Source organism: Temnothorax nylanderi, unplaced genomic scaffold, assembly GCF_030848795.1.
Source record: "Temnothorax nylanderi isolate EJ_2023f unplaced genomic scaffold, tnyl_v1.0 TNYL_tig0025_pilon, whole genome shotgun sequence".
NCBI classification, from domain to species: domain Eukaryota; kingdom Metazoa; phylum Arthropoda; class Insecta; order Hymenoptera; family Formicidae; genus Temnothorax; species Temnothorax nylanderi.
In genome coordinates this window covers 1,831,151-1,857,244 of record NW_027249087.1, presented here as the reverse complement: position 1 = coordinate 1,857,244, position 26,094 = coordinate 1,831,151, and the positions used below count along the sequence as shown (strand labels likewise).

General features: G+C 34.4%; 3 protein-coding genes across 6 annotated transcripts; 2 read left to right on the top strand and 1 right to left on the bottom strand.

Annotated features, from left to right (window-relative positions):
* Positions 1-1,996: 1,996 nt before the first annotated feature.
* Positions 1,997-11,905, top strand: Spoon (A-kinase anchor protein spoonbill). Of its 3 annotated transcripts, none has more exons than XM_071701461.1 (6): positions 1,997-2,204; positions 7,674-8,465; positions 8,629-9,144; positions 9,222-9,437; positions 9,546-9,679; positions 9,758-11,905. In XM_071701461.1, exons 2-6 carry the CDS (start codon positions 7,718-7,720, stop codon positions 9,854-9,856), a joined length of 1,713 nt encoding a protein of 570 aa, XP_071557562.1. In that variant the 5' UTR covers positions 1,997-2,204; positions 7,674-7,717; the 3' UTR covers positions 9,857-11,905. The 3 variants fall into 3 exon arrangements, with proteins under 3 accessions (XP_071557562.1, XP_071557564.1, XP_071557563.1); XM_071701463.1 differs by lacking the exon at positions 1,997-2,204 and adding an exon at positions 2,220-2,425; XM_071701462.1 differs by lacking the exon at positions 1,997-2,204 and adding an exon at positions 3,797-6,399.
* Positions 11,906-12,479: 574 nt separating this feature from the next.
* On the top strand, positions 12,480-18,481 carry LOC139769925 (transmembrane protein 19). Its single transcript, XM_071701465.1, has 6 exons — positions 12,480-12,993; positions 16,344-16,454; positions 16,739-17,026; positions 17,118-17,222; positions 17,375-17,590; positions 17,723-18,481. Exons 1-6 carry the CDS (start codon positions 12,834-12,836, stop codon positions 17,875-17,877), a joined length of 1,035 nt encoding a protein of 344 aa, XP_071557566.1. The 5' UTR covers positions 12,480-12,833; the 3' UTR covers positions 17,878-18,481.
* A 1,017-nt stretch (positions 18,482-19,498) lies between these two features.
* Eloa (elongin A) lies at positions 19,499-25,877 on the bottom strand. Of its 2 annotated transcripts, XM_071701460.1 has the most exons (9): positions 25,564-25,877; positions 24,214-24,969; positions 23,817-24,135; positions 22,440-22,621; positions 22,192-22,361; positions 22,007-22,098; positions 21,730-21,929; positions 21,327-21,609; positions 19,499-21,237 (listed from the first exon to the last, which is right to left on the bottom strand). In XM_071701460.1, exons 1-9 carry the CDS (start codon positions 25,630-25,632, stop codon positions 21,158-21,160), a joined length of 2,151 nt encoding a protein of 716 aa, XP_071557561.1. In that variant the 5' UTR covers positions 25,633-25,877; the 3' UTR covers positions 19,499-21,157. The 2 variants fall into 2 exon arrangements, with proteins under 2 accessions (XP_071557561.1, XP_071557560.1); XM_071701459.1 differs by having other exon boundaries at positions 23,817-24,969; positions 25,564-25,876.
* Between the last annotated feature and the right edge of the window lie 217 nt (positions 25,878-26,094).

Sequence of the window (26,094 nt, the reverse complement as noted above, 5' to 3'; positions counted from 1 at the left end):
GGTGGGAGGACGAGGGATGGCGGTCAGGGTGGAAAGGGAAAAGCGGGAGGGACGGCCGTGGTGTTGCTGACCCGACGACCGCTGTAACCTTGCGTCCCGACGCCCCGCATCCAGATCAAACGACCCCGCATGCACCACTCGAAGGTCTTCGAGTCCTAGACCAATAGATATTTCCGTGCATTCCGCTTCCCTAGTCCAATATCACGCCCGTAAAATCTGAGCTAAGTTCAGTCCCTTTTCGTAAACGGACGCACAAAATGTTCCTTTTATACGCTGTAATTGTTATAATAATCATAAATGTGTATAATTGTTCTCTTTATTATATTTTATATACATAGGTATATAATACGAATCACACATTTCTTTTTATCAAATCTATCGAATTAGGATACATGTGATATTCTGAGATACCTAACTGAACTGAGGTATTTCTGTATTTTTTATAAAATAATTATGATTTGAGAGAGAGGACGAGCGGAAGGAGAGAGAGGGAGAGGGAGGAGAGGAAAGGAGAGAGAGGGAGAGGGAGGGAGGGGGGAGAGGGAGGGAGGGAGAGGGAGAGAGAGGGAGGGAGGGGGGGGGGGGGAGAGAGAGAGAGAGAGAGAGAGAGAGAGGAGAGAGAGAGAGAGAGAGGGAGAGAGAGAGAGAGAGAGAGAGAGAGAGAGAGAGAGAGAGAGAGAGAGAGAGAGAGAGAGAGAGAGAGAGAGAGAGAGAGGAGAGAGAGAGAGAGAGAGAGAGAGAGAGAGAGAGAGAGAGAGAGAGAGAGAGAGAGAGAGAGAGAGAGCAAATGCTTTGCATAAATGGAATTTTTAAGGTCTTAAGTTTCAAAACTTTAATACCAATCTGATGATTGTTTTTCTCAATATGATTATATCGTTCTTGTATACCTCTTTCCTTACTTGTTCTAATTTGTGTCTTCTATTCAAGCACGAAAGGTTTGATAATCTGCGCACTATACGAGCGAGACCAAATCGACAAACGCCACGCGCGCGTACATGGGACATGGGACTCGAGTAGAAATTCAAATGAGATTCTTAGCGTGCCATCTCGCGTCAGATACAGAAACGAAGTGATACATATTTACCAACTGAAAGATTTCAATTTCGCAGTAGGTATATCAGGGGGGTCGGTTATGTATCTTGAAACAAGATAAAAATTATATAATTAACGAAAAGTTATCAGATGACAATCTCTAATATAATCTCATTAGGACGAATATGAAATGTAGTGTGCGTATTTCGTATTTCGTGACTATTAGTTTAAAAATCCCAAACTAATATCTTATCGCTTAATTTTTTTTACTATCATGTATACAGGGAGCTTTCCAGCAAGCGATGCAAGTCGACACAAACGTCGTTCTATCTTTCTTTTTTGATAATGAGTAACAAAGACAAAACGACACTTGTGTCGACTTCTGTGGACTTGTGTCGCTTGCTGGAAAGCTCCCAGCTCCCACTAATTACCTATTTTTTCAATTTATATGTGTGTGTTTTATCTTTCACCTATCTTTTAATGCTCACGTAGTATAATTGGTTGATGATGGGTTGATTAATGCTAATTAAATGTTGATTAACTCGAATCAACTAGTTTACCTGGTTTCCCAGTTGGATATTGGATCATTTATTAATTTCCGGTTTTTTTTTCCATTCCGTTTGCACGTATAGGGCTGCGTTCGGAAACTTTACTCGGGTGCACACCGCGTCGTTCTATCTTTGTCATTTACTACAAATTGAACAAGAACAGAACGACGCTGGTGTGCACCCGAATGGAATTTCCGAACGCAGCCCTAGGACGCGGGTGAACGCTAGGGAAGTGACGCGCGTTCCACACAGCCGCGCCAATCAGCTTCTCGCCTCTTCGAAAATGATAAAGCGTAACGACAGGCAATTGGTCGTCTCTTTTCGCGCGCGTCTCGCGGCAGCGGCCGGTAGGGTGCGCGCGACGCGGCGAGAGAGCGCGGAAAGTCACCAGCAGCAGGCCACTGAGGCCACCGAAACTAGCGGAGTCGTCGCTCGTCGCTCGTCGCCATGTCCGTATTCCGTTACTCAGAGAAACACTGCTAGCACGTGGCGGCGTCGTGCGCTCGCAGAAAATTCGCCGCAAGTTGGTCGTACGGCGCGCCGAAAGTCTTTTCAGGGGTCTTCGAACGAGGTGCACGATCGATCGCAAGTCCGTCGCAGCCTCGCGAAACGTTAATAACAACGGTAAGTAAGTTAATCCCGGCGGACCTCGTGCGTGCCTCCCCTACGGCTCGCCTTTATGCGGCTGCTGCCCGTCTTTCGTTATCTCCCTTCCGGTTGCTCGTACGGGTACGGGCGGCCGAGAGGCCGCATAAATAAGCTACGAGCAACGGAGGCAGGTATAGCCGTACGGCCGGCAGTGAACAGGGATCGATGAGCGGCGTGAATTCTGAGAACAGATACCCGTATGTTTCAACTTTATTTGTAACTAGTTGTATATACCAGCGAATTCTTCCTCTTCCTCTTCTCCTCTATCTAGCGATACGTGCAATACGAAGCTATTCACGTGTCTGTTCTTGAATTACCGTTTCCTGGTTGTATCTTATGGTTGTGGGTGTGGTACATGGTTCTGTGTGTGCTATTTATTATATATTTATTATCTTGTTTTTATATTCCATTTTGTCTCAAAGCCAAAATTTTTATCCATGTTCTTTTTGTATGTAGAATAGCTAATGAAACATTTTGTGTAGTCTTAATGTGTTCATTTATTTTATATATAATTTTGATAGAAGTATACAAAAAATTGTTTATTTAGATAAGATAACGTTCAATATGTGGCAATTCAGACATTCTATATACCTATAGACAAAGATAGGCTACATGTTGAACTATGTGCAAGTAACAATATTTTATTTCTACGTATAGATTTATTCAATCCCTTTTTACATTTATTTAATAAAAGAAACTTCTATACAATTTATGCTAGCAATTGTAATATTTTTAATTAAATTATTTCAATTCTTAATGAACTTTCTGTTGATTATCTTCTGATTCTAAATATATCATTCATTATTGTTATTCTGTTGACAAAAACATTATAATTAATTAACAAGTTAATTAAAAATATATAGAAAAGTAATAAAAATTATTACAAGAAAGAAATTTTTATACGTTCGAAAAAAGAATATAATTTCTATTATTTTTTAATAAATTTAGTTTAATACTATTTTGTTGAATTAATATTATTTATTTTTTTTTTGTATCATATATGTTTAATTTCGTAAAAGTTTTTTATTTTATAATTTTATTTTTGTAAATGTTCAATTGGGTGTATACCTAATGATTTTAGGGATACATAATTTCCATTGCTAACCATATACATTTTCGTGACGTATGTTAATGGAGATAATCTCACAATCAGTGGGAGATAAATAGTTCTTTAAAATCTTATTTTCTGGCGTTTTATGATTTAAATTATCCATTACTATGTATTTTCCTACTTACACGGTTATTAGATTCTACTTTTTTAACAGTACGAATTGTTTCAGATATAATTTTAATGTTATAATCAATTAAATGCGCGAGTTTTGAAACATTAAAATTGCACGCGCGTAATGCAATTTTAATTATTTAATTATTTTAATGACTTATAAAATTTTTGTGTAAAAAATGATGTTTAAAATTTTCAATTTATGTTATTGAATTTATTCACCATAGCATATTACACTGTAGAATAAAATTTATTTATTTTTCTTACATTTGTTTTTAATGATTGTTTCCTCTAATTTCATAATCACTAATTGAAATTGACATTTTATTTATCAAAATTATTTTAGACTTTATTTGTCGTCTCTTTATTAATATGAAACTAATATAAGCTATTGTGTACTTTGACCTAATCCATGTTTGTTTACATCGTATTACTTTTATTGAAACTATGCTGGGATCTACTTGAACATAAATCTGTTTAATTTAATATACTTGTGCATGAAAACTGTGACATCCCTTTTCACTTTGAATTTATTGACACGGGATAGAGAATTAAAAATTACACGTATATACCAGCGCACACCGTTCCTAATTCATGCATAATTTAGAACCCTTATTCGTTTAGTTCTTAAGTTGTTGTCATTTAAAAACTGTTTGGACTCTCGATTTTGCCAGAGAAAAAAAGTTGCCTTTTTTTTTTACGCGCGTTACGTTTTACTGTGCGTTCCATGTACGATTCTGCGACATACTGTATATAAGTAAACATTTTGATATCTTCCATTTACACAAATCAAAACTTTAGTCAATATATTGCACAGTTTTACTCCACGAACACTGACTGACTATAATTGAGGTAGAAAATGCAACAGCTAATTATATCCTTATCAAAAAATAAAAAAAAGGAAAAGATTGATTCCGGATAATTCTTTGTGACTACCTACTTTGTTCGTTGATCTTTTATTTAAACTTACAAAACTAATTTATTTTGAATTGTAGTGCAAAAATATTACACGATTTTTTAGTTTTTATTTTTTAGTTTTTGATGAATATCATATGATTGCGGTCTCGTCAAGACATCGAGAACTTTAATAAAACTTTACCTAAATGGGATGTTGAAGGTTACAGGTTGAATCGACGAGATTTGCTTTAGCTTATCAAGTCACCGCGATTTCCGCCTTTCCTCTTGATGCTTTTATTAAGCTTTACTCGCACCGGTTACCTCATTAGTCTCGCGCGATGCAGATTCAACATTCCGAGAGCACGTTGAACCAGTATGCTTTGACCTATAACGCTAGCATGTTTTTCTCTTGAGATGTTGCCCAATTTTTTTTATTCGAAATTTGCATAGATCATCAGTGCCTAAAGAATTGATGAGTAAATCTTAAATGATAATATATTATCGACGAACACGACAAAAGATTCTTTTTCAGCGGAAACATTTGTGCAAACAGTAAGCTAAAAAATTATTAATATTTGCTCAATGAAACTATATTCTTAATGTTTCTTTAATGACTTTGCTAACAAAATTGCTACTCTCTTTATATGCATATAACAAAAATTTTTGATGACTCATTATGGCTTTTCGTAGCGATAAAGTTAAAAAGAAAATACTGAATACATGAAAAGAATATATTCTATTCTATTTGATCATGTAATGTAGTTTTCCTACGCAATAGTCTCAATTTACTTCATACTGAACGATTCCGCATGTATAACTTTTATTTTTTATTCTCTTCCTTTTACAATGTCTTTCTTTTCTGCGCTAGAATATGCTGTAGCAGCGCTATTTCGTCTTTGTTAATATTTTTTACTTTAAAAAATAATTAAGACTTGAATCCTTTTTGGAATTTAAAACAGTTCCAAGCATTTCAAACATGTCACTGTTGTGCAATATATTTGCTCTCTATTTAGCACTCAAGAAATTTTTCACTCGATTTCCAAATCATCCATGTTTACATATTTATGTAAAATTGCTCCAAATCTCGAAAGCCTACTTCTATCCGCCAATTTGATCGTGGCTTATATTTTGTAATCGAATTATATTGAAATTTAGATGAATTTTTAACTTATATCACGCATTGATATTATCATATGATACTTTTGACAAAAAGAAAGAAGAAAAATGATTAGTAATTTCTTATCAGATTTAATTTAATCATTTTATTTCGGATATTGCGATGGTATTATAAGTCGCAGTTCTACAGAATGTTTCTGTGTTTGCAGACTTTTCTTGTTGATATATTTTTTCATCAATTTCATCCATTAGTAGAATACATCGATCAAATTTGACCAAATATTTTCACGCCTTATGTGCTCATGTACACATTCCGTTGAACATGTGTATGAAAATATATCATGTCGCGCCGGTTTGATAATTTTTTGTTCGTTTGTTTCTGTTGACCCAGAAATCATATCGCTAACTGCATATCGCTGTTGAGATAACAGTAAAATCATTAACGGCAAATCAGACCTAACATATACAAAAAAATGACTTCATACTCTAGAGGGGTCTATTTTATCTTGACCGAGAGATGAAGGAAATTTTAGATTATTTCTAAGTATTACTCGCTCATTACTTTTGTGTGGCCCTATACCACACAAGTAGGAAGATCTTGATCGCGGTGTGAATGCCATCTTACATGATCACGCCTGCGTACCGGCGAACAGTTCCAGTCCAAACTGGTCCTCGGCGTGAACCACGTGTTGAAAATCCGCGAGCAGTAGTAGGACGTAGAGACTCCAGCCGTGCTGGCATCGATGTGTCCACGTAATCAATCTTCCGATTAATTTCGGTGTGTGTTGCTTCGGGCTCACTTTAAGACGTTGCGCGGTCTTACCGTCTAGATATCCCTTGGCGATTATGACGAAATATCTCGAATATACGAGAGGCAACTCGGTTATTATCGCGACCAGCTGGAGACGTTTGCTCGTGGGTCGATCATACGTTTATGTAAGTTAATATAAAGTAAACAGTACTGAAATGTGTGGGCGTGTGTGTGTGTGTGTGTGTGTGCTTCGATATCAGATTTTTAAATATCGCAGTTCAGATCTTTGAATTTCTAAATTCTTATATCTTTATATTTTTGTATACATCTGTAAGATCATATCCTAACGATGACATAAGAATGCTGTGCTTCATTGCTTTGATGATATAATCCGAGGCTGCAGTGATTACTTCGCTATCGAACATTTGACATCACGAAGTATTTGATCGGTTTTTTATTGTCGAATATGTAATAACCCGAGAGTACATTTAACTCTTTGTTTATATATCGTTTTTAAATGTGTGTATGATATCGATAAATTAAAAACGTTATTCAGACATTTAATACTTCAAATAATATTTTCTTAATAGATGTGGCGCTTATTGTATACAATGTATACATCATCATGCCTACTGAAGGTCTCTCTAAGCATGAGTGTTACTTCGTTTTTGCGAGTGTTTGAAGAGAGTTGGTTGAGACCATAAGAAATGGGATTCAACCATTTCGCTTACGGCCTTACTCTACGCCATATTACACCGGAAAACTTATTCTGAAGTCTTATAATCTTAATCCACTACTCCCATTGTAGACGACGCTTAAGAACTAATCGTTTATATGTTGATTCAGAGTTTAACAGAGATGTTCGTACAGAATAGAATACGGTAGAAAAAGATTAGAAGATTGTATAGAATTTATGTGACCTTATATAAATCTTATTTTAATGTGATTAATTCTTCGCCGGTTACGTGATAGAAGATTTATAATTCCATTAAATTCACAACTTTTATTCTAATTCTAATGGAATTATAATATTTCATTAAAATAAGATTTATATTTTATTGGTGTTAAAATTTTCATGTCATGTGATGTGTGAATAGAGAAATTAATTGCCGTACGCGGAGGAAAGTTGATGGAATTCGACGTCGGCATGCCGTCTCGTTTTACATGGGCTGTTTCCGCGTGCTAATCGCTGATTAGCAGATGTTTACTTAACATTAAACAAAATAGATTTTAATTCCTTTATCGTTCGTAGCAGGATAATCTGGATAATTAAACATGAAATTATATCTCTTTATTAGTTTTTATACAGAAGATTTTAAAAAGTATTATATACATGTATGATGTTTAGAATATCGTATATAAGTATTAAAAATAGCTAACTGCTTGAAATAATAGTTGCTTAAGTATTCGTTGAAATAATAAGGATTTTAAAGCTGTTTTGTGTCTACCTCGATTTCAGTATCAGCGAATTTCCAGTAACGGCAGCTACCGTGGACTCGCACTATGAATTCGGCTCGTGTACAGCTAGCCAAGTGGGCAGTCCCGGTGGTGACTCTTGTCGGCGTCGCTCTCTATTGGTACAAACGCCGTCGGGTAGAAAGAGGTGAACTACAATGGAATGACTCGGGTGGGACTGCGAAGTCAAATTGCATAGAAAAGGCGATTTCAAATAAGAAGGAGGTTGACACCAGCCTCTATGAGTCCGGCGTTCAGAAGGAGACGAACCAGGGATCCTCAGATAGCTGCTGTTACACGCGACAAGAAGAGCCGACTCGCGTCCCAAGGAAGGTCAGCGAGAGCATGGATATTCCGTATAAGAATTCAACGTCGCAATCCGCCATCTGTAGTAGCAGCCAGATTAGATACCCGGACACCGAGACGATACGCAGTTCAGATGTAGAGTTGGACAATAATCCAAATGCGAGCTACTTCGAAATGATCGCCACGAGCGCAAGTTCCAAAAGCGCAAATTCCTGCAAGTCTAAGAAGAACATTGATGACGTAACGAGAATATTTCAAAACGTCGCCGGCGAGGAAGAGAAGTCTCTGCGTTGCGAGACGGAGAAAAATTATGCCACGGACGAATATAATTACAAGGAGGATGGGCAGCAATCCGAGGGACACATCAACGCTCAGGGACAAGAGGCCGATGAAAGAGACTCTGCCAATCACAGCCCGGTTTCCGTAGTTCTGGACGGCAGCGTCACAGACGGAGTCGAGAGCGAAGGAAGCAACACGGATAGCGGAAAAGGTGAATATCGATAATTTGTGCTGCTGATGAAGTATTTCATTAATCTATTTATTAGTAGAGTCGTAAAGTATTGGTTCTAAGAGAACACAATTAAACAATGAACTATTGTTTCGTCCAGATTTAGAGAGTTACAAACTCTCTAAATTTTTATTTCCTCATACAGGTGGAAGTATTAACGGATGCAGGAGGGATAGTACCGCACCAACCACGTATGACTTTGCTATACCGCAACATCTAGTGGGCAGATTGATTGGCCGTCACGGTAGCTTCTTACACAGTATCCGAACGAAGGCAAATGTCGGTATATACGTCAACGATCATCCTTGCGATGGCGATCATAAGATTTGCTCGATACGAGGCAGTGTTGAGGGAATTAATATCGCGCTTAAAATGGTAAGGCAGAAGTTTCCGGAGAAAAGGTTTCCGCAAGTAACATTAGCGGAGATCGCGACAATAGCCGAGGTGATTGAAGAAGTTGTGTATAATGTCCCGATTCAACGGCCCCTGTCCCTGGTTGAGGGTGTTAATAATGACATTAATATCTCTCACATTGTCAAGCCAAATTGGCTCTTCGTTCAGCTTCCGACTCATCCATCATTTCTCCTTTTGCAAAATTTGGAAGACAGCATGATGTATTGGTATAACAATGAATTGCTGCCAGTTCCAGATGTATTGAACAGTAAGTGATAATCTTAACACGTTGAATAAAGAAGAAATCAGGATATTCGGATTATACAATACATTTTTACTTTGTAGAGGGTAATTACGTGGCTGTATATTGGAGCGACAAATGGGTTAGAGGATGCATTGAACGTCCAGATCCATCGGGAGAGAGAAGCGTAGTACGATTACTCGATCACGGTGGTTACTGGCAGTTTAGTAATTCGCAATGTAGGCCATTGATATATAATTATTTGAGCCTACCCTTCCAAGCCATCGAAATCTTTTTAGCAAATATTCAGCCAAAGAACGGTAACTATATATTGACGTAATGTATTCTATTCTTTCAGATTATACATCTCTACTCAAAATTATTTATCTTTGGATATGTAATTATACTTTGATGTTACTCCTTTGCAGGTAAATGGTCGACAGAAGCTTACAATGTGGTACAAAATTGTTCCTCAAAGGGAGTTGCTGCTCAAGCTCAGATTGAAGGTCGCATTCAAACTAATATTTATGCAAATATTTATTTTATGATACAAAATTACGGGGTAAGTAGTTATTGTCCAATCTTCGAGAATCTCTTTGCAGATGCGCAAATTAATTTAAATTAATTGATTTTTTTCCAGTTAATTTCCCTTACTGAAGAACTGGTAATGAACGGACATGCTGAACAAGTAGCATGGGATCAGATGAAGCCAGAAACACTTGAATCCATCTGTACATAAGAGTTGTCAAGAAACTCTACAATTTTCACACATAATCCGCGATTCTTAGTCAGTATGGACTAGAGTTTAGTGCAATCGCCATTGATAATTCCCTTTAATCGCGTCAAAATTGATTATTTCGCTTTTTGACTTCGTTCTTTACTTCTTCGTAATACTTTATTGAAATTGCTGTGGAAACTCTGACACATATTTCCTAATGATTGATTATTTACATAGAGATATAGGGCCAATTCCTTTTAGTGACACAAGTCGACACAAGTGTCGTTCTGTCTTTGTTATTCATTGAATGCCAAGAAGGATAGAACGATGTTTGTGTCGACTTGTGTCACTAAAAGGAATTGGCCCATAGTAAATAACGCAATATATATCATTCTAACAATGATCAATAAGACTATATTTAGCTGTACAGAAGACATGATATTTTGATCGCGTTTAAGTAGCATTTAAAGTACTCCCTTAAACATTGCTCAGAAAGAACGCACTTCTGTGAGCACAAAACTCGTTGTCCCAAACGAGTTCTGACAAGTACAAAAGATTTGATTTAGTCCGAACGTAAGAACTTTTTACAACACTATTCTCCGAATTCTATCGGCCGTGATATTTTCTCTCTTTTATCTGAGAAACTGAATTCTTACAGATAATGTGCGAGACAAGTCTTTCAGATAATTTCATATAATACATTCAGAAAACCGCTTTCATTGTCTAAGCGCCTTGAGACTGTCGTAAAGAAAATGCAACCACGTTTAATCCTCCTCTACATCTTTATTATACTTTTGTATATATTGTAAAATAGTTTTCCGATTGTGTAGAATATTTATATTTAGAAAAAGAGAAATTTATAAAGATTGCTATATTGATCGTAGAGTAGAGAAAACAATAACTTAACATTTTACAAAGTAGTGTCACATTTAAACTAGAACATTGTATCGAATAACTCAGACGAATTAGGAAATTCGTTTCTACGTGACTCATATCTATTTCTGATTGGGGACGATTCGAGAACTCATAGAAATAATTTAATTTCTTTTCACGTTTAAATTTAAGTCACCGTAGATTAAACTTGTTACCGTAGAAGTTATTGTTAAATGTCGCATTTCATTTAACGTCCCGCGTTATCTTTTCAAATTATTTAAAGGTTGCTAATTCATTTAAAGATTCGTCTTTTGAACATTATTTTTCAGTAACTTGTATTCCGCACAACTTCACTGTCGTAGCATAAAATTATTTTATGCTTGCTAATCATTTTCTTGAAATGATTTCCGAGATTTTTGCCATTTCAAAAGATGGAGACTGAGCTTTCGGATTAATCTAGACGTACGCATGTATACTGTATATATTTGATTAATTGTTTACTTAGATATCGATGATTCTTGCGCGATATGCTAACACTTTTTCTATGCAAGATTTCAATGCAGTGTAGAAACTAGTTAACTGAGAAAAAAAAGAGTCTATAAATGATTTGTAACTCGTGCAATTGCGCTCAACTGAAAACGTTTGGCAGTTATGAAATGTTAATATTTAATATTGTTAGTTAAACATAATATAGAAATATTTTTCTAGGAAATGTATACAAGTAAGGTTACAATCATTAAATCGCTCACAGTGCTCACGTACATAACTTTGTCGCGCGCTGCGATCAACTCGATTTATTATAATTTATAATTTTTTAACAAAGCGAAAATATAGCGACAATATGGCGCAATGAACATCGTTACGTAATAATCATTCGTAATTCATTTTCGTGTATATAATACGTAGCTGACCGCAATCTTTGACTCTATTCAAATTTTGTACAACACTTCATTTAGCATTGTATTAATCATTAAGTAGCTTTGAGTATATTTAGTAGCTTTTGTATATTCATCAGTTTAATCCTTGAAGTTATTAAGACTTGCATCAATTTTTACCGCAAGTCCTCTTACATCTTTTATACGCCTTCTGTAAAATATAGCATATTCAGTACAGCAAAAAGAACAAAAAGTTGTGCTAAGATTTAAGCCATTGTTTTGTATTGTAATACAGGAATAAAGATGTTTGTAAATAGCCTAATTATCGCATAAAAATTTTCTCATCCACATTTTAATTGCTAATTTATGAAACAGGTGTTTTTCGATATTATATGTAAATCTTCCGGATCTCGTTAAGAAATTTGCGAGGGTACTGTATTTGGATATCCATGTGTATCGTTACTGTTGATTAAGAAATTTAAAGAGCTACATTTGTTTCAATTTAATACAACGTAATCATCAATTTTTTTCTAAACTATTAAATAAATTCCGGTCCAAAACGCACGATGCATTTGATCCAGTAACGAGAGACATTAGTGATGCTTACGTACAGAAATCTCGAAAGAAATTTAACATGTATAACGCGTTCTATGTATAATCTCCTTTACATGTGCATGCGTGTTTAGTAAAAAAAACTTATTTCTATATGTACGGATCCTTGAACATACAGAAGTGTCATGTTTACACACTTTTTGTATTCGGAATGAAACAGATATACAATTAAGCGTCAGACAGAAGAAGAGGAAAGACCGAAATCCGAATTGTAATTGTACGGCAAGCGGCGTGCGGCGCAGCCGAAAAGAACGGAGTCCGCGCATGGCAAATTGCGCGCTGTTCGCGTCTTTCGAAATTCCGGCTCCTCGTGGCTCTCGTTTATTTTGACGGACGGAAAAGGCTATCGTTCCTCCATCTTGTTCCGTCTCGCGGCACGTGTTGCAGACGAGACGATGTAGACGTGCCGCAACTGCCGCGGGGTCAACAGCTGGCTCGGCCCGCTCGGCCGTCCGTAAAGGAGAGATACTCGCGCGTCCCCCCCACCCCCCTCCGCCGTGCAATTGTGTTGATGTATCGCGGGTTTCGAGACGGCTTTCGGCTGTACGGTGGAAAACGCGGCCTCGTAGTGGCTGAACCGACCCGTCGCGGTCCACTCCGAATAGTTCGAATGTGTGCGACGCGTACGCGCTGACACGATGTCCCTCGGAAGTCGCAAGGAGACCCGGCACTCCGGGCACTCCCGCGTGCTGATGCCGGTACTCCTGAGTGCCTGCGCTATCCCGATCTCGATGCTCTTCTGGATAGTGAACGTGGCTTACTCGATACTGTGGCCAGACACCGCCAACTCGACGGAAGGTCTCGTATACCCGAACGATTTTAATTGCGCTCGCGAGTCATCGCGGTTAAAGGTTAGGTCGGCGAATATGCGTATATAAATAAATATATATGTATATACGTATTGGGACACGTGACACCGCGTGAATGATTCCATTAGATCCGCTTTAACACGCGACGAAATCGTCGCGGTGTATTTTAATACGATTGAGAATGATTGACAAACACGGCTTTTAGGTTAGAAAAAAAAAAAAGAACTGTCATGGATGTCGCGCGAGGGATACGATGACAGGTGCAAAACGTCAATCCCGCAAACCGAGACAATATGCGTTAATTCCTGATGGAAAAAAATTCTCATAACATCTCATATTTTTAAGAATTTTTCATATTTTAAATTTATGAAGATTAAAAAAATATATATTAAATTTTTCTTCAGGATTTTATAATTTTTTCCTCGGAAATCATAGAGGAGAGGAGAGAATGAAAGATCTTAGAATATTTAGAATATTTCAGAATACATATATATAAAGAATTGTAGAGAACCGAATAAGTAACGTTTTACTTCGCCAGTTAATAATTAACCTAGTTAGCAGTAAAGACTTCAATCGACCCTACTGGCTATTATTATAATCGTCAAGACGTTTTAACCATGGATTTTGGTCCTTCTAAACCCAAGTAACACATCGCAGCCAAAATGAGGTCATTTTTGACTGCGATGTCTTACTTGGGAACTGATGTAATGTAATTATGTAATTTTGATGCTTATGTGTAAGCATCCTATTTACATAATTTAATTTATTGCGAAAAATATTACCTCACCCTGGCTGAGGTAATAGTTTTCGCAATAAATTAAATTATTTAAATAGGATGCTTTTACGTAAGCAAAATTACATCAATTCAGAAGAATCAAAATCCATGGTCAAAACGTCTTGACCATGGTCTTTTGTGGTCTTGACGTCCTTGACGATTAAACGGACCAAAATCAATGGTACCGAATTGTCATGACGATTATAATAACAGCCAATAGGGTCGATCAAAGTCCTTACTGCCAATTGTAAAGAAGATGTGGACTTTCTTAACATTTCTGAAGTGTTCCAATTCGTCTATAAAAAAATCTGAAAAATTTTCTAAAAAGTTTGAAAATTTATGTAGAAATTCTAAAAGATTATGTAAAGCTATTCTGAGAAATTTCACCAGGGATATGTATCAATTGCAGCATATGCGCGAAAACTTTCTCTTTTGCACAAACGGAACTTTCGATACGCATGAGACAGAATTGGTGAAAGTGTTGATGCGATAAAGCGGATAAAGCAAGGTTCCTATCCTAGTCGAGCTTTTCGACCAGCGTGCTTGATGACGACGACTTGTCATTTAGTATCATTCGCAAAAATTTATACGCACGGGATCGTAAATGCGTGGATCTGCACGTGTATCGGAGCGCATTCGAAGCACATGTCACGTGTTTCCTGTCTGAATGCTCGCGCGTCGAGGCTGTTGGTTTTTTCAAGTAATATTGTTATTGTTATTCGTCATCTGTGAATATCATTTCTTTATCATTGATCAATTTATTATTTGTTATTTGTTTATTAATTATTTGAACAAATTCCTCTGTTATTAATTTCACAGTTTAGCTGAAATTAATATTTACTATTTGATTGATTTTTGTCTTCTTAACTTGCATAGATACTATGTAAATTACAAAATATCATAAATTGAAATAATTTAAATTTTCAGTTCCTGTTTGTGCATCTTGATTGTTTTTGTAAAAAGAAGATTTCAACATCGTCTTCTTGTGGACGCCGTTATAGATAAGAAACGCAAGATGAACGAAATATATGCATACAGAAGTGAATACAATGGCGTGTATTTTTTTTATGTCATCAAGTCAATCAACATGGAATATTTATTCCTAATAAATATTCTAAATTACTCGTGCATAGTTATCGATGTTTTTACCTGTTGACCTATCAAAACAGACGATCTCGCGTGACGATAACGCGACACGAAAGACTTGCGAAACATGAGCGGTGCATATTGAGATAACCGACATCGTGAAAAATACGCAACATTGAAATACGAATATTAGTTTAACTTTGCCTTTTTAACCCTCTATCTGTATACGTGGATCTACGGCGTTCGAGCCAAAATGATGTCTGCTCGTAATTGTAAAGGCCCTTGCACAATGCCATCAGGCAACAGGCAATAGGAACAGAGAATAGAAATCAGAAATCATGTATAAATGTAGAATAACAGTGGCACAGACAATAGACACAGAGTTTCTGTCACGTTGAAAATTCTATGCCTATTGCCTGTTGCCAACCAATCATAGCATTCGAGTTTTTTTACGTTGTAATTAACGAATTTTTGGTTACTTCCTGTTCCTGTTGCCTGTTGCCTGGCGTTGTGCAAGGGCCTTAAAAAACTTGCAAGCTCGCTTGCAAGCCTGTCAAAAAATATTAAATAAACGATGATTATCAAATTGACTATAAAATCATCAACTACAATGTAGACAGATGTTTTGTGAATTTTTTTCAGATTTTTCTACATACTTTAAAGCAAGGAAGAATAGCGTTAAATGACAGACCCACGTATACATTCCAACGGTGCAAAAAAAAACGTATACAGACGGAGGGTTGAAGAATGTTACACGCGACACATAGATATTATATTTTTTGTGGATTTAAACTTTGAGAGAATATGCGCACGAACTATATTAAAACCGCTCGATAACATTTATTGCTCAACCGGCCTTTGTTTCTCCTTTTTTAGTTTGTCGCGCGCAGATTAAAATTAAAATAAGATTTAAATTTTTAATTTTCGCTCGTATATTTTGGTTACTTCTTATAAAGCCTTCTACTTATCTTCTATTTGCGGCGTTATTGCAGACAAGAGTTAAATGCGCAACAACGAAAAAAAAAAATTTAATAAGCAGAGTATAAATAAAGCAAATGAATAGGCTGTTATATATTGTTGTGTCGTCCAATCAATAACTTAACATGTCTTTTTTTACGAAAAAGCTATTGCGTAATCGTTATCTGTTATACTCAGATCTATCTATAATATAGATCTCACGCTAATCACAAAGTTAATCTGCAGACTAAATAATGCTTGAAAATTTATCTTTTTTATTACACTATGATTGATTTTGATAATTCGTTCACTTACTTTACATTTCTTCAAACGATTGATGCGTTGAAAGTCAAAAAGAAAAGTATCGACGAAAATATTTATTATGTGAAATGTAAAACCTTGTTTATTCTGTAAAATTTATAATTTTATTGAAATCACGTTACATTTTCTCCGTGTAACTGCAATTAAATCTAAAAATACAGTAACATCTCAATATTGAATCAATTTTATTTTCATTTTAGAGCACTCGGTGATCTCACCATGGAGATGGCTGGCCGCAGTTATAATTCCACTTATGTTTACGACTTGGGGTTTACGCAAGAAAAGTTTAGACATCAGCGGTGGAATTCTCGGTAGTGAAACCTTCATATAATTTGTATAATTTATTGATATAAAAAAATATAGAATATATATTAAGACACTAAATGATATACAAAATTAAAATATTTAGTCGTGCATGTGTTCATATATGTTAAATCAGAAAAAAATTAAAGCCACACTCGCATTCATAATTAGTTGAAATAAAATTTTGTTAACAAAAATATCTTTCTTCTCATCGAATTACATTTCGTGAAATTGTAGACTTCCGATAAGATCTTGTAATATCGCCGTATTAATAATTAATTACTTTTTGTAGGCTTCTTTATGGGGTTTATCCTGACACTCTCGAGTTTTGCTCATTTGATGGCTCTCGTAGCGTTCTTCGTCACTGGATCAAAGGTAACAAAATTTCGGTCTGTACAAAAGAAGAAGATCGAAGCAGATTTCAAGGAGGGTGGCCAACGGAATTGGATCCAGGTTCTGTGTAATGCTGGCATGGCTACGCAATTAGCTTTATTATATCTATTAGATGTCGGAAGCGGAGAACGGCCAATCGATTTCGACAAGGAATACCGAAGCTCGTGGTTATCTATTGGTATAATAGGTAACAATCAATATCTAAATATTTTCTTCATAAAAATTAAAATGTTATTGCGAGCTAAATTTTTAACAATTTATAATTTTGCATTTTACAGGAGCATTTGCGTGTTGTAATGGTGACACGTGGGCTTCTGAGATTGGTACGGTGGTCGGCATGGGTGACCCATTCCTCATCACGACGAGGAGAAGCGTCCCGAGAGGTAAGAATGATAGCCTTTTGGGATAAACTTGTTTTATCTCACTAAAACAAGCCATATATATCTGATTTGCGAATTGCCAGAAAGATTGACTGATTTTACAATAAGATGTTAGTAAATGAAACGGATGAATTCTTTGCATTTCGTTGTTCAAGGAACAAATGGTGGTGTATCGTGGATGGGTCTGATATGTTCTATCGTTGGCGGTTTAGTGGTTGGGCTTTCCTATTATATTGTGGTATTAAATACCGTTGATACAGCCGTACTGCAGTTAGCAGCACCACAATGGCCGATCATAGTCGTTGCGGCATTCGGAGGTCTTTTTGGCAGCATCTTAGATTCTATTCTTGGCGCGACTTTACAGTATTCAGGTAATACAAATGTACCTTCCGATTTCGTATGTTCTTTTTATCATTTTAGATCCAGAAGAGTTTTTCGATGGTTTTTAGCATCAAATTAAACGGATAAATCTTCTTATTATATATAATAATGCGTATTTTTAGGAGTGGATGAAAAGGGTACTATAGTGGAGCGGCCAGGGAAAGGTGTAAGACACATTTGTGGTAAACAGATCCTAGATAATCACAGTGTAAATCTTCTTTCTACTATCGGTATCACGCTCATTCTTCCAAGAATAGCAAATATTTTCTGGCCATAAAAAGTCTCTCTCAAATCTATTTAAAAACAGAATGTTCTAATATATTGCATTTATTATTCTTATCTATATTCAAACAAATCGAATTGTACATCTTGTATATTTCTCTGCGCTAATTTACCTAGGAATAAAAATAGTACATTAGGATTCAAACAAAGGATCTTGCTTAAAATTATTTTGGTATGTGTAATTTATTATAAATTATCATACCAATTTTTAATATAATAAATATTCTAAAATAGCAGTAATTTAAATATTGATAATTTCTAGTAACGTACTTTTTCACAAGTTATCTATAATGTTCAATTTTTAATTAAGAATTATTTGTTTAACAAATATTGATTATGTTATCAACATGTCTTTATGCTATTCTACTACTGTGCGCTATCATTTAATATAATTAAAATATGGATTGTATAAAAATATAAAATCATATTTTTTATAATTTATATGCAGTTCACATTATTACTCGTTGAGGCTAAAAGTATTTCTTGCATTGAAAATATTGGAGCAAGTTTCTAGATTAATGTTTCTGCTGTTTCCTACATTTATAATATAAGCATTTTATTACTTTGATGTTATTCTAATAAAAGTTTGAATAATCTTGCGTAATATGCATTTTTAAATATAGAATATACATACAATATTTTAAGATATATAGAATTATCGCACTCCTTTAAGGACGTTCTCCGGTCCTTATACTAGAGAAAATCGATTTTCTTTAGATTTTCTTGAAACTGTGAATATACGTTAATTTAGGTGTGCTTTATGCGTGGTATAAATTTCAGTACCTCTTCCGGTATAAAAAATCAAGATACTGAGCCTCAAAGTTTCAATTTTTACCAAAAAAAATTTTCAATTTAATTTTTTTTAATTTTGGCATTTTTTCCTTATAGAACTCGACGAGAGGAGCAACTTTGGTCCTTTTGATCAACCTCGTATCTCTTACCGTTTGGCCTGGAAAACCTTTTCATTAGTAAAAGTTGAAACTTTGAGGCTCAGTATCTTGATTTTTTATACCGGAAGAGGTACTGAAATTTATACCACGCATAAAGCACACCTAAATTAACGTATATTCACAGTTTCAAGAAAATCTAAAGAAAATCGATTTTCTCTAGTATAATGACCGGAGAACGTCCTTAATTAAAAACTTTGACAAAATTGCAAAAAAAAACTTTTATTGGACAATCTCTTCCATATTTTAATTTTAAATGAAATCAAGTTTAATTTTGAACTAAAATAAAAAAGTTTGCATTCACAAAGAAAATTATTAACGCTTTAATATAATTTATTTTGAAATAAAATGAGCCTAGAATTAATGAGCCTAAAAGTTAAATAAATTAGAAAACTTAAAGTTAAATATTCTAATTTATTTATATTTTTGAAAATTAATAGTTAAAATATTTTTTATATTTAGTTATATTTGGAAGAAAATGCGATATTTTCTATTATAATATGTTGTAACATCTTTTATGTTTACATAATATTGAAGCAAATGAAATAAATGAGTTACATTATCAAAAAAAGATGCAATACATATCTATGTATATATAAACTCGATTTTTTTTAATTCAATAATTTATTTTATTAAAAATAAAAAATTATTAAGAATTATAAGAAGTAATTTCATTAATTATCATTTAATCTTACATTCCAATAAAATATACCAATTCGTGACAATTTTTAAAAGCTGTAAATACTATACTAAATATGTATTCTTATCGCATATTTGCAATTAAATGTGAGTTGAATTTTCGTCTTTCGTATAAGTATTATTAAATATTATTTGATGCGATGAGCGTACAGATATGTATATTACAGAATTTTGGAACACGGTTAAAAATATATAAGTCAAACTTTAAAATAATCTATATACATACGTCATAATAAAACTACAGGATATCTCATATTTAATGACTTAGAATTAGATAAAACATTTTTTGCTTCAATATTGATTAAAAAAATGTTATAACTTGCGAAAAAGATGACGTTGCGCATACGCGCGTATTAATATTACTATGGGAGAATCATTTTTAACACATTTTGTACTTAATGAAAAATAAAACCTCATGTAAAATCAATGAGATATTCTGTACGTTTGTACTTTTATTAAATTTATAATATCATAGCATCAGAGCGAAATAAGAATTTTTTATATTACAACTGTACGATTTAAGTGACAGTAGATCGTGTAGATTTAATCAACCAACTGTTACTTATACCTTTCCATAATGTAATACTTACAGGATATTTGCAATAAAAATTTACCTAATAAAATCGAAAAAATCACAGCAACATTTAAAACATGAAACACGTCATCGTGTGTCTCTCACATCGATATTGGATTTATAATAAATTGCTAAAGCAAATTAAAAAAAATTACTTTTTCAAAAACAGTTCACGATTAGGAAGGGAACTGTAAATTCTCTTACAATTCAAAAATCTAAAAATTAAAAATATACAAGCTCAAATTTGATCTAAAAATAGAAATGATCTAAAATTTTATTTATTTATAGCTAGATTAAAGAATTTTCCTCCAAAAGGAAAAATTTATTGTCAGCTTCTATAGCTGAGCTATTGAAAAAATTTCTTATATATAAATTCTATCATGGCTTATTTATGGTTTATTACATTTAATTGGAATGAATGAAATGAAAAGTTTATCTGTACAACGGCATAATTACATGTAATTATTTTTACGTTATCTATCTGTGAATTATCTATCACAATTATCTGTGAATATAAGATAACGAAAATCGCTTTATGATCTATTGAATATGAATATTGAAAGAAAAAAATATTATGTAAAAATATTATGCTCCTTATTATGCTTAAAATCCATTGTCATATTAACACGTTCCCTGCCGGATCAAAAAGCAATCAATAACTTTCCATTTAGATCGTGTGAGTTACCAATGCACATTGGTGAGATTAATAGTTTTATTTATAATATATCGTATAACATTTATAACGAAGACTACAGTTCATTATTATTATAAGAAAAAGATAACAATGTTCTCTACAAGTTGATAACTGTATTATACACAGTATTTAATACATGATTTTATAAAATATTTTATAATGTTACATGTGGTAACAAAAATATCAAATGGCCTAAATGGAAAGTTTAGCATGCGACGCATACCTTCTCGGCAGGGAACGTGTTAAGATTGCAATCAGATAATTAGATAAAGATAGAAAGTATAAGAGATGATAACAAATGTATAATTTATTGGAATTGAATGATTAATGATTTGTAATATTCGTGAAATTACTACTACCACTACCGTTTGTAACGACCTTTTATTAACTGCAACGCCTTTGCCATAAGTGGTGCTTTTGTCTTCTTCATGGTACTTGATGCTAATAAAAATAATCATTGGTTAAAATAGATATAACACATCAAATTCCCATGATAATTATAATCAAAATAAATAAAAATTAATACATACTTGATGCTTTAAATCGGGACATCGGCGGTGGTGGTACAGCAATATTCGTCGCATTGTTAGTTGTACCACCGCCAACTAGCTTTTTCTTTACGCTGGAGACAGTAGCAGGAGTGGCATTTGCTGTGCCATACTTCGCCTGTTTCTTCAATACATTGCGCGGTGGTTTCACTACATTATCCACATAAGCAAGTTTAGTGGATCTCACTGGGACGGATTTGTCTATAGATTGCTTGATATTGGCGGTGAGTGTTTTCAATTTCGCTTCTCTTTCATCCAAGCAACGCTATGTGACGTCATAATGTTAATATAAATAAGGCAAGTTATATAAGTCTATCATACATAAAACTTTAAACACATTTTTGCACATTTTTACTGTTTTAGCTCTATAATTGTTAATACCTACCATGTACATCTCTCGCCATGACTCCATTTCCTGTCTCTCATTATTCCTGAACTCTCGATTACAATGATATTGCCATAATATATCTGTGTCTTCTATGAGATATGGGTTGTGATGCTCTAACATAAATAACTGATCAGGCGTGGCACGTTCTAGGATCGGTTTTAATATATCATATGGTACGCCGCCAGTAAACTCGAGTGCTAATAATAAAAACGTTCATAGTTAGACTATTAGAACATTAATGCGTAATCTGACTGCAATAAAGAAAAATGCTCACCATCGATATTTTCTATCAGCACTCTGATACACATTTCATACAATGTCGGCACACTTGTGTAACCAACCTTGTTACCAGAATACACTTTTGTCCTGGAACAAGAATAAATAATACATAGCGTAAACAGTACAATAATATTAAGAAAAAATATTTCACTATTTATATTGCAAAGAATGCATGACTACCTTTGATTCTTGACATAAATGATATCATCAACAGGCTTTACTTCTTCTCTGCGTTGCATAGGATTAATATATGGCAGTGGCTTATAATTGGGACTAATTTCAGGTAACGTAGATGCTAAATCTACATTCAACGGTTCCAATTTTACGTTTGGTGCTAAAAGGGATAGTGGCTGCAAATTAAGTTTTTAATCGTTAAAGTTAGTCTTTTCTGACATTAAAGATATTAAATAATAGAATATAAAAATTACATTTGAATTGTCGCTACATTCTGGCTCAGGTTTTACAGTTGGTATTTTTCTATTATTAACGGGTGGTGACATCGGTTCTGTTTTAATAATTGATTTACTAGACTGTGTGTTGGACGAATTACTCTGACGCTTTTTCGACTTAGGTATGGAGCACATACCAAGTGCCTCTGCAAAGCTTGCACCTAGAAAGAATGAAAATATGATGCCACAATTGTGCTTCACATCTATTTGATTTCAAAATAAATAAATTTTTTAAAATAAAATTATTAAAAATTTTAATTTTTCTATAATTTCTCAAAATATTTAGCATAGTATTAACCCTAATCCCTCCAACGTTTTTTCCGCCATTTAATCAACGAGATTTTGACTGTTTGCCGTTTCGAGAGTAAATGAGCTAGGGTTCTGAAATTTCTACCTGATGTTCCCTACTATAACAACTTTTTTTTAGGGGTGGGGGGGATTATCCCACGGCCGTTGGTTTTCCGGAACAAACGACGTTAGAAACGCATGGGACACGAAAGTGCATGGTTGGAGGGATTAGGGTTAATATTACATAAGACCAAATCTATCCCAGACAGCATGAATGTCCAAAATCGGGACACAAGACGTCTTAAAGATATATTTAAGACGTCTCAAAGACGTCATATATCCCGATTTTGGACATGATGCTGTCTGGGATTCCATTCTAATAATCTTTAATTTTCAGATATATTCTCTATAATATCCAGTCCTTAAAAAAAATAGCTTAATTTACATATATAAATTTATTTTGTAATTATAAATAAAGAACAACATAAATATAAAGAAATAATCTAAGAGAAATAAAAGTCTCAAATGGTTTCATTTTATTTAATATATTATTGTTTTGAAAATTTATTTTTTAAATGTATTTGAAGATTATATTTTTGTAAAGTAAACTACTAAAATCATTGATGAGATAAAAATCCACAAGTTAAATTTTTTTTACATAATAAAACTATTAAGGCCGAATTTCACAGACGTCGGTTAACTTTTAACCTTAGGTTAACTCACTCTTTGTCACTTTCTAACGTTCCTCTTATGCCCATTTCTACCAATGTAGATTAACTTTAATCTCGGTTTAACTTACTTTCTATCTTTTTCTAACTTTTAGAACTAGGAAAAGATGACAGGAAGTTAAACCAAGATTAAAATTAACCTGCGTTGATAGAAATGGACATTAGAAAGAGACGAAGAATGAGTTAACCTAAGATTAAAAGTTAACCGACGTTTGTGAAACAGGGCTTAAATAAATATATATTCTTTCTTTCTTTCCTCGGCGCTACAGCCTAGGATGGGCTTTTTTTGGCCTTCCTAAATGAATATGTAACATGATATAAATCATTTTCTCCAACACACCAGAATTGCAATCTATTCCTTCATCACCATTTATTAACTTTATTTTTGTCGCTTTTTTCTTCTCGTGTTTACTCTTGTCCTCCTTGAGTTCCTTTCCCGTATTCTTGTCTTTGTTCTTAATATAATCTTTACTACTAGAGGAACTGACTTTCGATTTGGAAGTCTCCTTGCTAGAACGATGACTGGAATCTTTTTTCGTCTCATGCTTTTTATGACTAGTATGCTCTTCTTTCTTATGCTTTTGTTTTTCACTGCTGTCCTTTGCTTTACTACCTGATTCTTGGGACTTAAGCTTACTGGAACTGCTCCTGGATTTCCCCTGCAAATACTTCTCCTGTTTAACATCTTGTTTGTTATCAGTTGTTAAAAAATGTTCATCTTCTACTTTAATCTTCACCTCTATCTGAATTCCAGAAGATTTCAAATGGGAACGATTATGTTCCGAAACAGATGTCAGTTGAGATTTCTCATCATCTTTTTTACTATCTGTTTGCTTACTCTTCTTGTTATTTTCCTTCATTAGGGAACTGGAGTCGTTCGCTTTTCTCTTCTTATTATTGTCCTCATTAATCTGGGTAGTTTTATCACTAGCCTTCTTCGAATTGTCACTCTTGCTATGACTGTGCTTTGTCGAGCTGTGAGCTTCTTTATTCAGGCTACTTTTACTGCTTTTTGATTCGTAGGACTTTCTTTCGCTATGTGAATGATATTTGGATGAATGTCTACTTTTTTCACGCATTTCTTGCTTTTCCTCTGACTTAGACGTGGACACATGCACTACACTATGTTTCGTAGATAGTTTGCTCATGTTTTCCTTATGTCTATGCGTATATTTTGATTCTGACAATTGATCGGACGAAGAATCACTTTCTTCTATATCTTCTGGTTTTGGAGACAATGGAGAATCCTGGTTATCAGTATTATTTTCATGATCGTCCATTACACAAGCTTCATCATCATCTTCTCTATCACTGGAATCATCTTTATCATCATCTGCGACCATATTCTTCCACTTGTAAACCAAAGACTTAGCTGCATCACCCACAGTACCGTCGTATTTTCTCAAGCCATTCACAGTCCTTCCTACTCCTGTCTGCTGAAGATGTTGCACTGTCACTGGTAGCTTATATAGCTTTGAAATGTAATGTAATATCTGTGGGAACACAATTATACCAAATTATGACAAATTTATGTTCTTTTGATATGGATTATAAATAAAGTATGGAATTTAATTTTCCTTCAACAGAAATTTAAGAGAATGTCTATAATTATAGTAATATTATACAAAGATATAAAATAATTAAAAGACACTTTATATTGTGCATATATACATATATATAATAGAATTTTGAACAATCTTTACTTGAAGGTATTTTCTGTAATTGAGAGGGGTTTGTAACAATTATTTATGCAATTATAATTATCCTTAACACCAAAAGAATGTGATATAATTTATCTAAAGACATACATCATATAGATATTTATTTGTAGCGTTACTGCATTACTTAATTTGTATTCTATTGTCACATTATCATTAGTAGAGGTTAAAAAAGTTAAAAAAAAAGATACTGTTTACAGAAAGTCTCTAAAAATGACACAACAAAATATACGACCGAGAAAGTGACTTTTGCAAAAGTAGCATTAACATAATATAGTTGATGCACGATCACAAAGGGTTATGCGTACAGCTGATTAGTATTTACATGGATTATTGAACTCGGAGTGACTCGTTAGCGTTATTACATACCCGATCCTCGTTGTCACCGCAGTTCTCTAAGTTGCGTTGGTAGTAAGAAATTTTATCGACAATGGACATACTGCGAGTGACGAGTGACGACTACCAGCTGCTCACTGCTAATATCGCTCGCGAAATAGCCCGACAAGCAAACGTGACTAACGTGAGCGCAAATACAAACTTTCCGAGGACGAAAGACACACTAAGCGGACGCGTGATTTGGTTACTGCACACCACACGTAAAGACGGATTTGCATAATGCTATTCACAGAAAAATCGATCGATCATCTAATGCAAAGGACGCCATAACACCGCATTCCTCGTACGCGTGATTGGATCATTTCTCTATCGATAGAAAAATGATATTTACGCTATGCAGCTGGATATAAATACATACCTTCAAATTCTGCCTGATATTTACGTGTCGTTGTACGATATCCCTTTTTGGACAAAGTTCCTCAGGGCTCAGATGGCGAATCCTTTGGATCCCGAAACTTCTTCTCCGGATAGCCTATCAGCGGAAGATGAATTTAGCCAGACACC

Excerpts from the sequence above, each read along its gene's own strand:
- Spoon (XM_071701461.1), top strand. The coding sequence starts at position 7,718 with ATGAATTCGGCTCGTGTACAGCTAGCCAAGTGGGCAGTCCCGGTGGTG. Across the intron at positions 9,145-9,221 it reads AGTTCCAGATGTATTGAACA|AGGGTAATTACGTGGCTGTA; the intron begins GTAAGTGATAAT and ends TTTACTTTGTAG. Across the intron at positions 9,438-9,545 it reads AAATATTCAGCCAAAGAACG|GTAAATGGTCGACAGAAGCT; the intron begins GTAACTATATAT and ends ACTCCTTTGCAG.
- LOC139769925 (XM_071701465.1), top strand. The coding sequence starts at position 12,834 with ATGTCCCTCGGAAGTCGCAAGGAGACCCGGCACTCCGGGCACTCCCGC. Across the intron at positions 16,455-16,738 it reads CATCAGCGGTGGAATTCTCG|GCTTCTTTATGGGGTTTATC; the intron begins GTAGTGAAACCT and ends TACTTTTTGTAG. Across the intron at positions 17,027-17,117 it reads GTTATCTATTGGTATAATAG|GAGCATTTGCGTGTTGTAAT; the intron begins GTAACAATCAAT and ends TGCATTTTACAG.
- Eloa (XM_071701459.1), bottom strand. The coding sequence starts at position 25,632 with ATGTCCATTGTCGATAAAATTTCTTACTACCAACGCAACTTAGAGAAC. Across the intron at positions 22,622-23,816 it reads AGGAATAGATTGCAATTCTG|GTGCAAGCTTTGCAGAGGCA; the intron begins GTGTGTTGGAGA and ends CATTCTTTCTAG. Across the intron at positions 21,238-21,326 it reads GTCCCGATTTAAAGCATCAA|CATCAAGTACCATGAAGAAG; the intron begins GTATGTATTAAT and ends TATTTTTATTAG.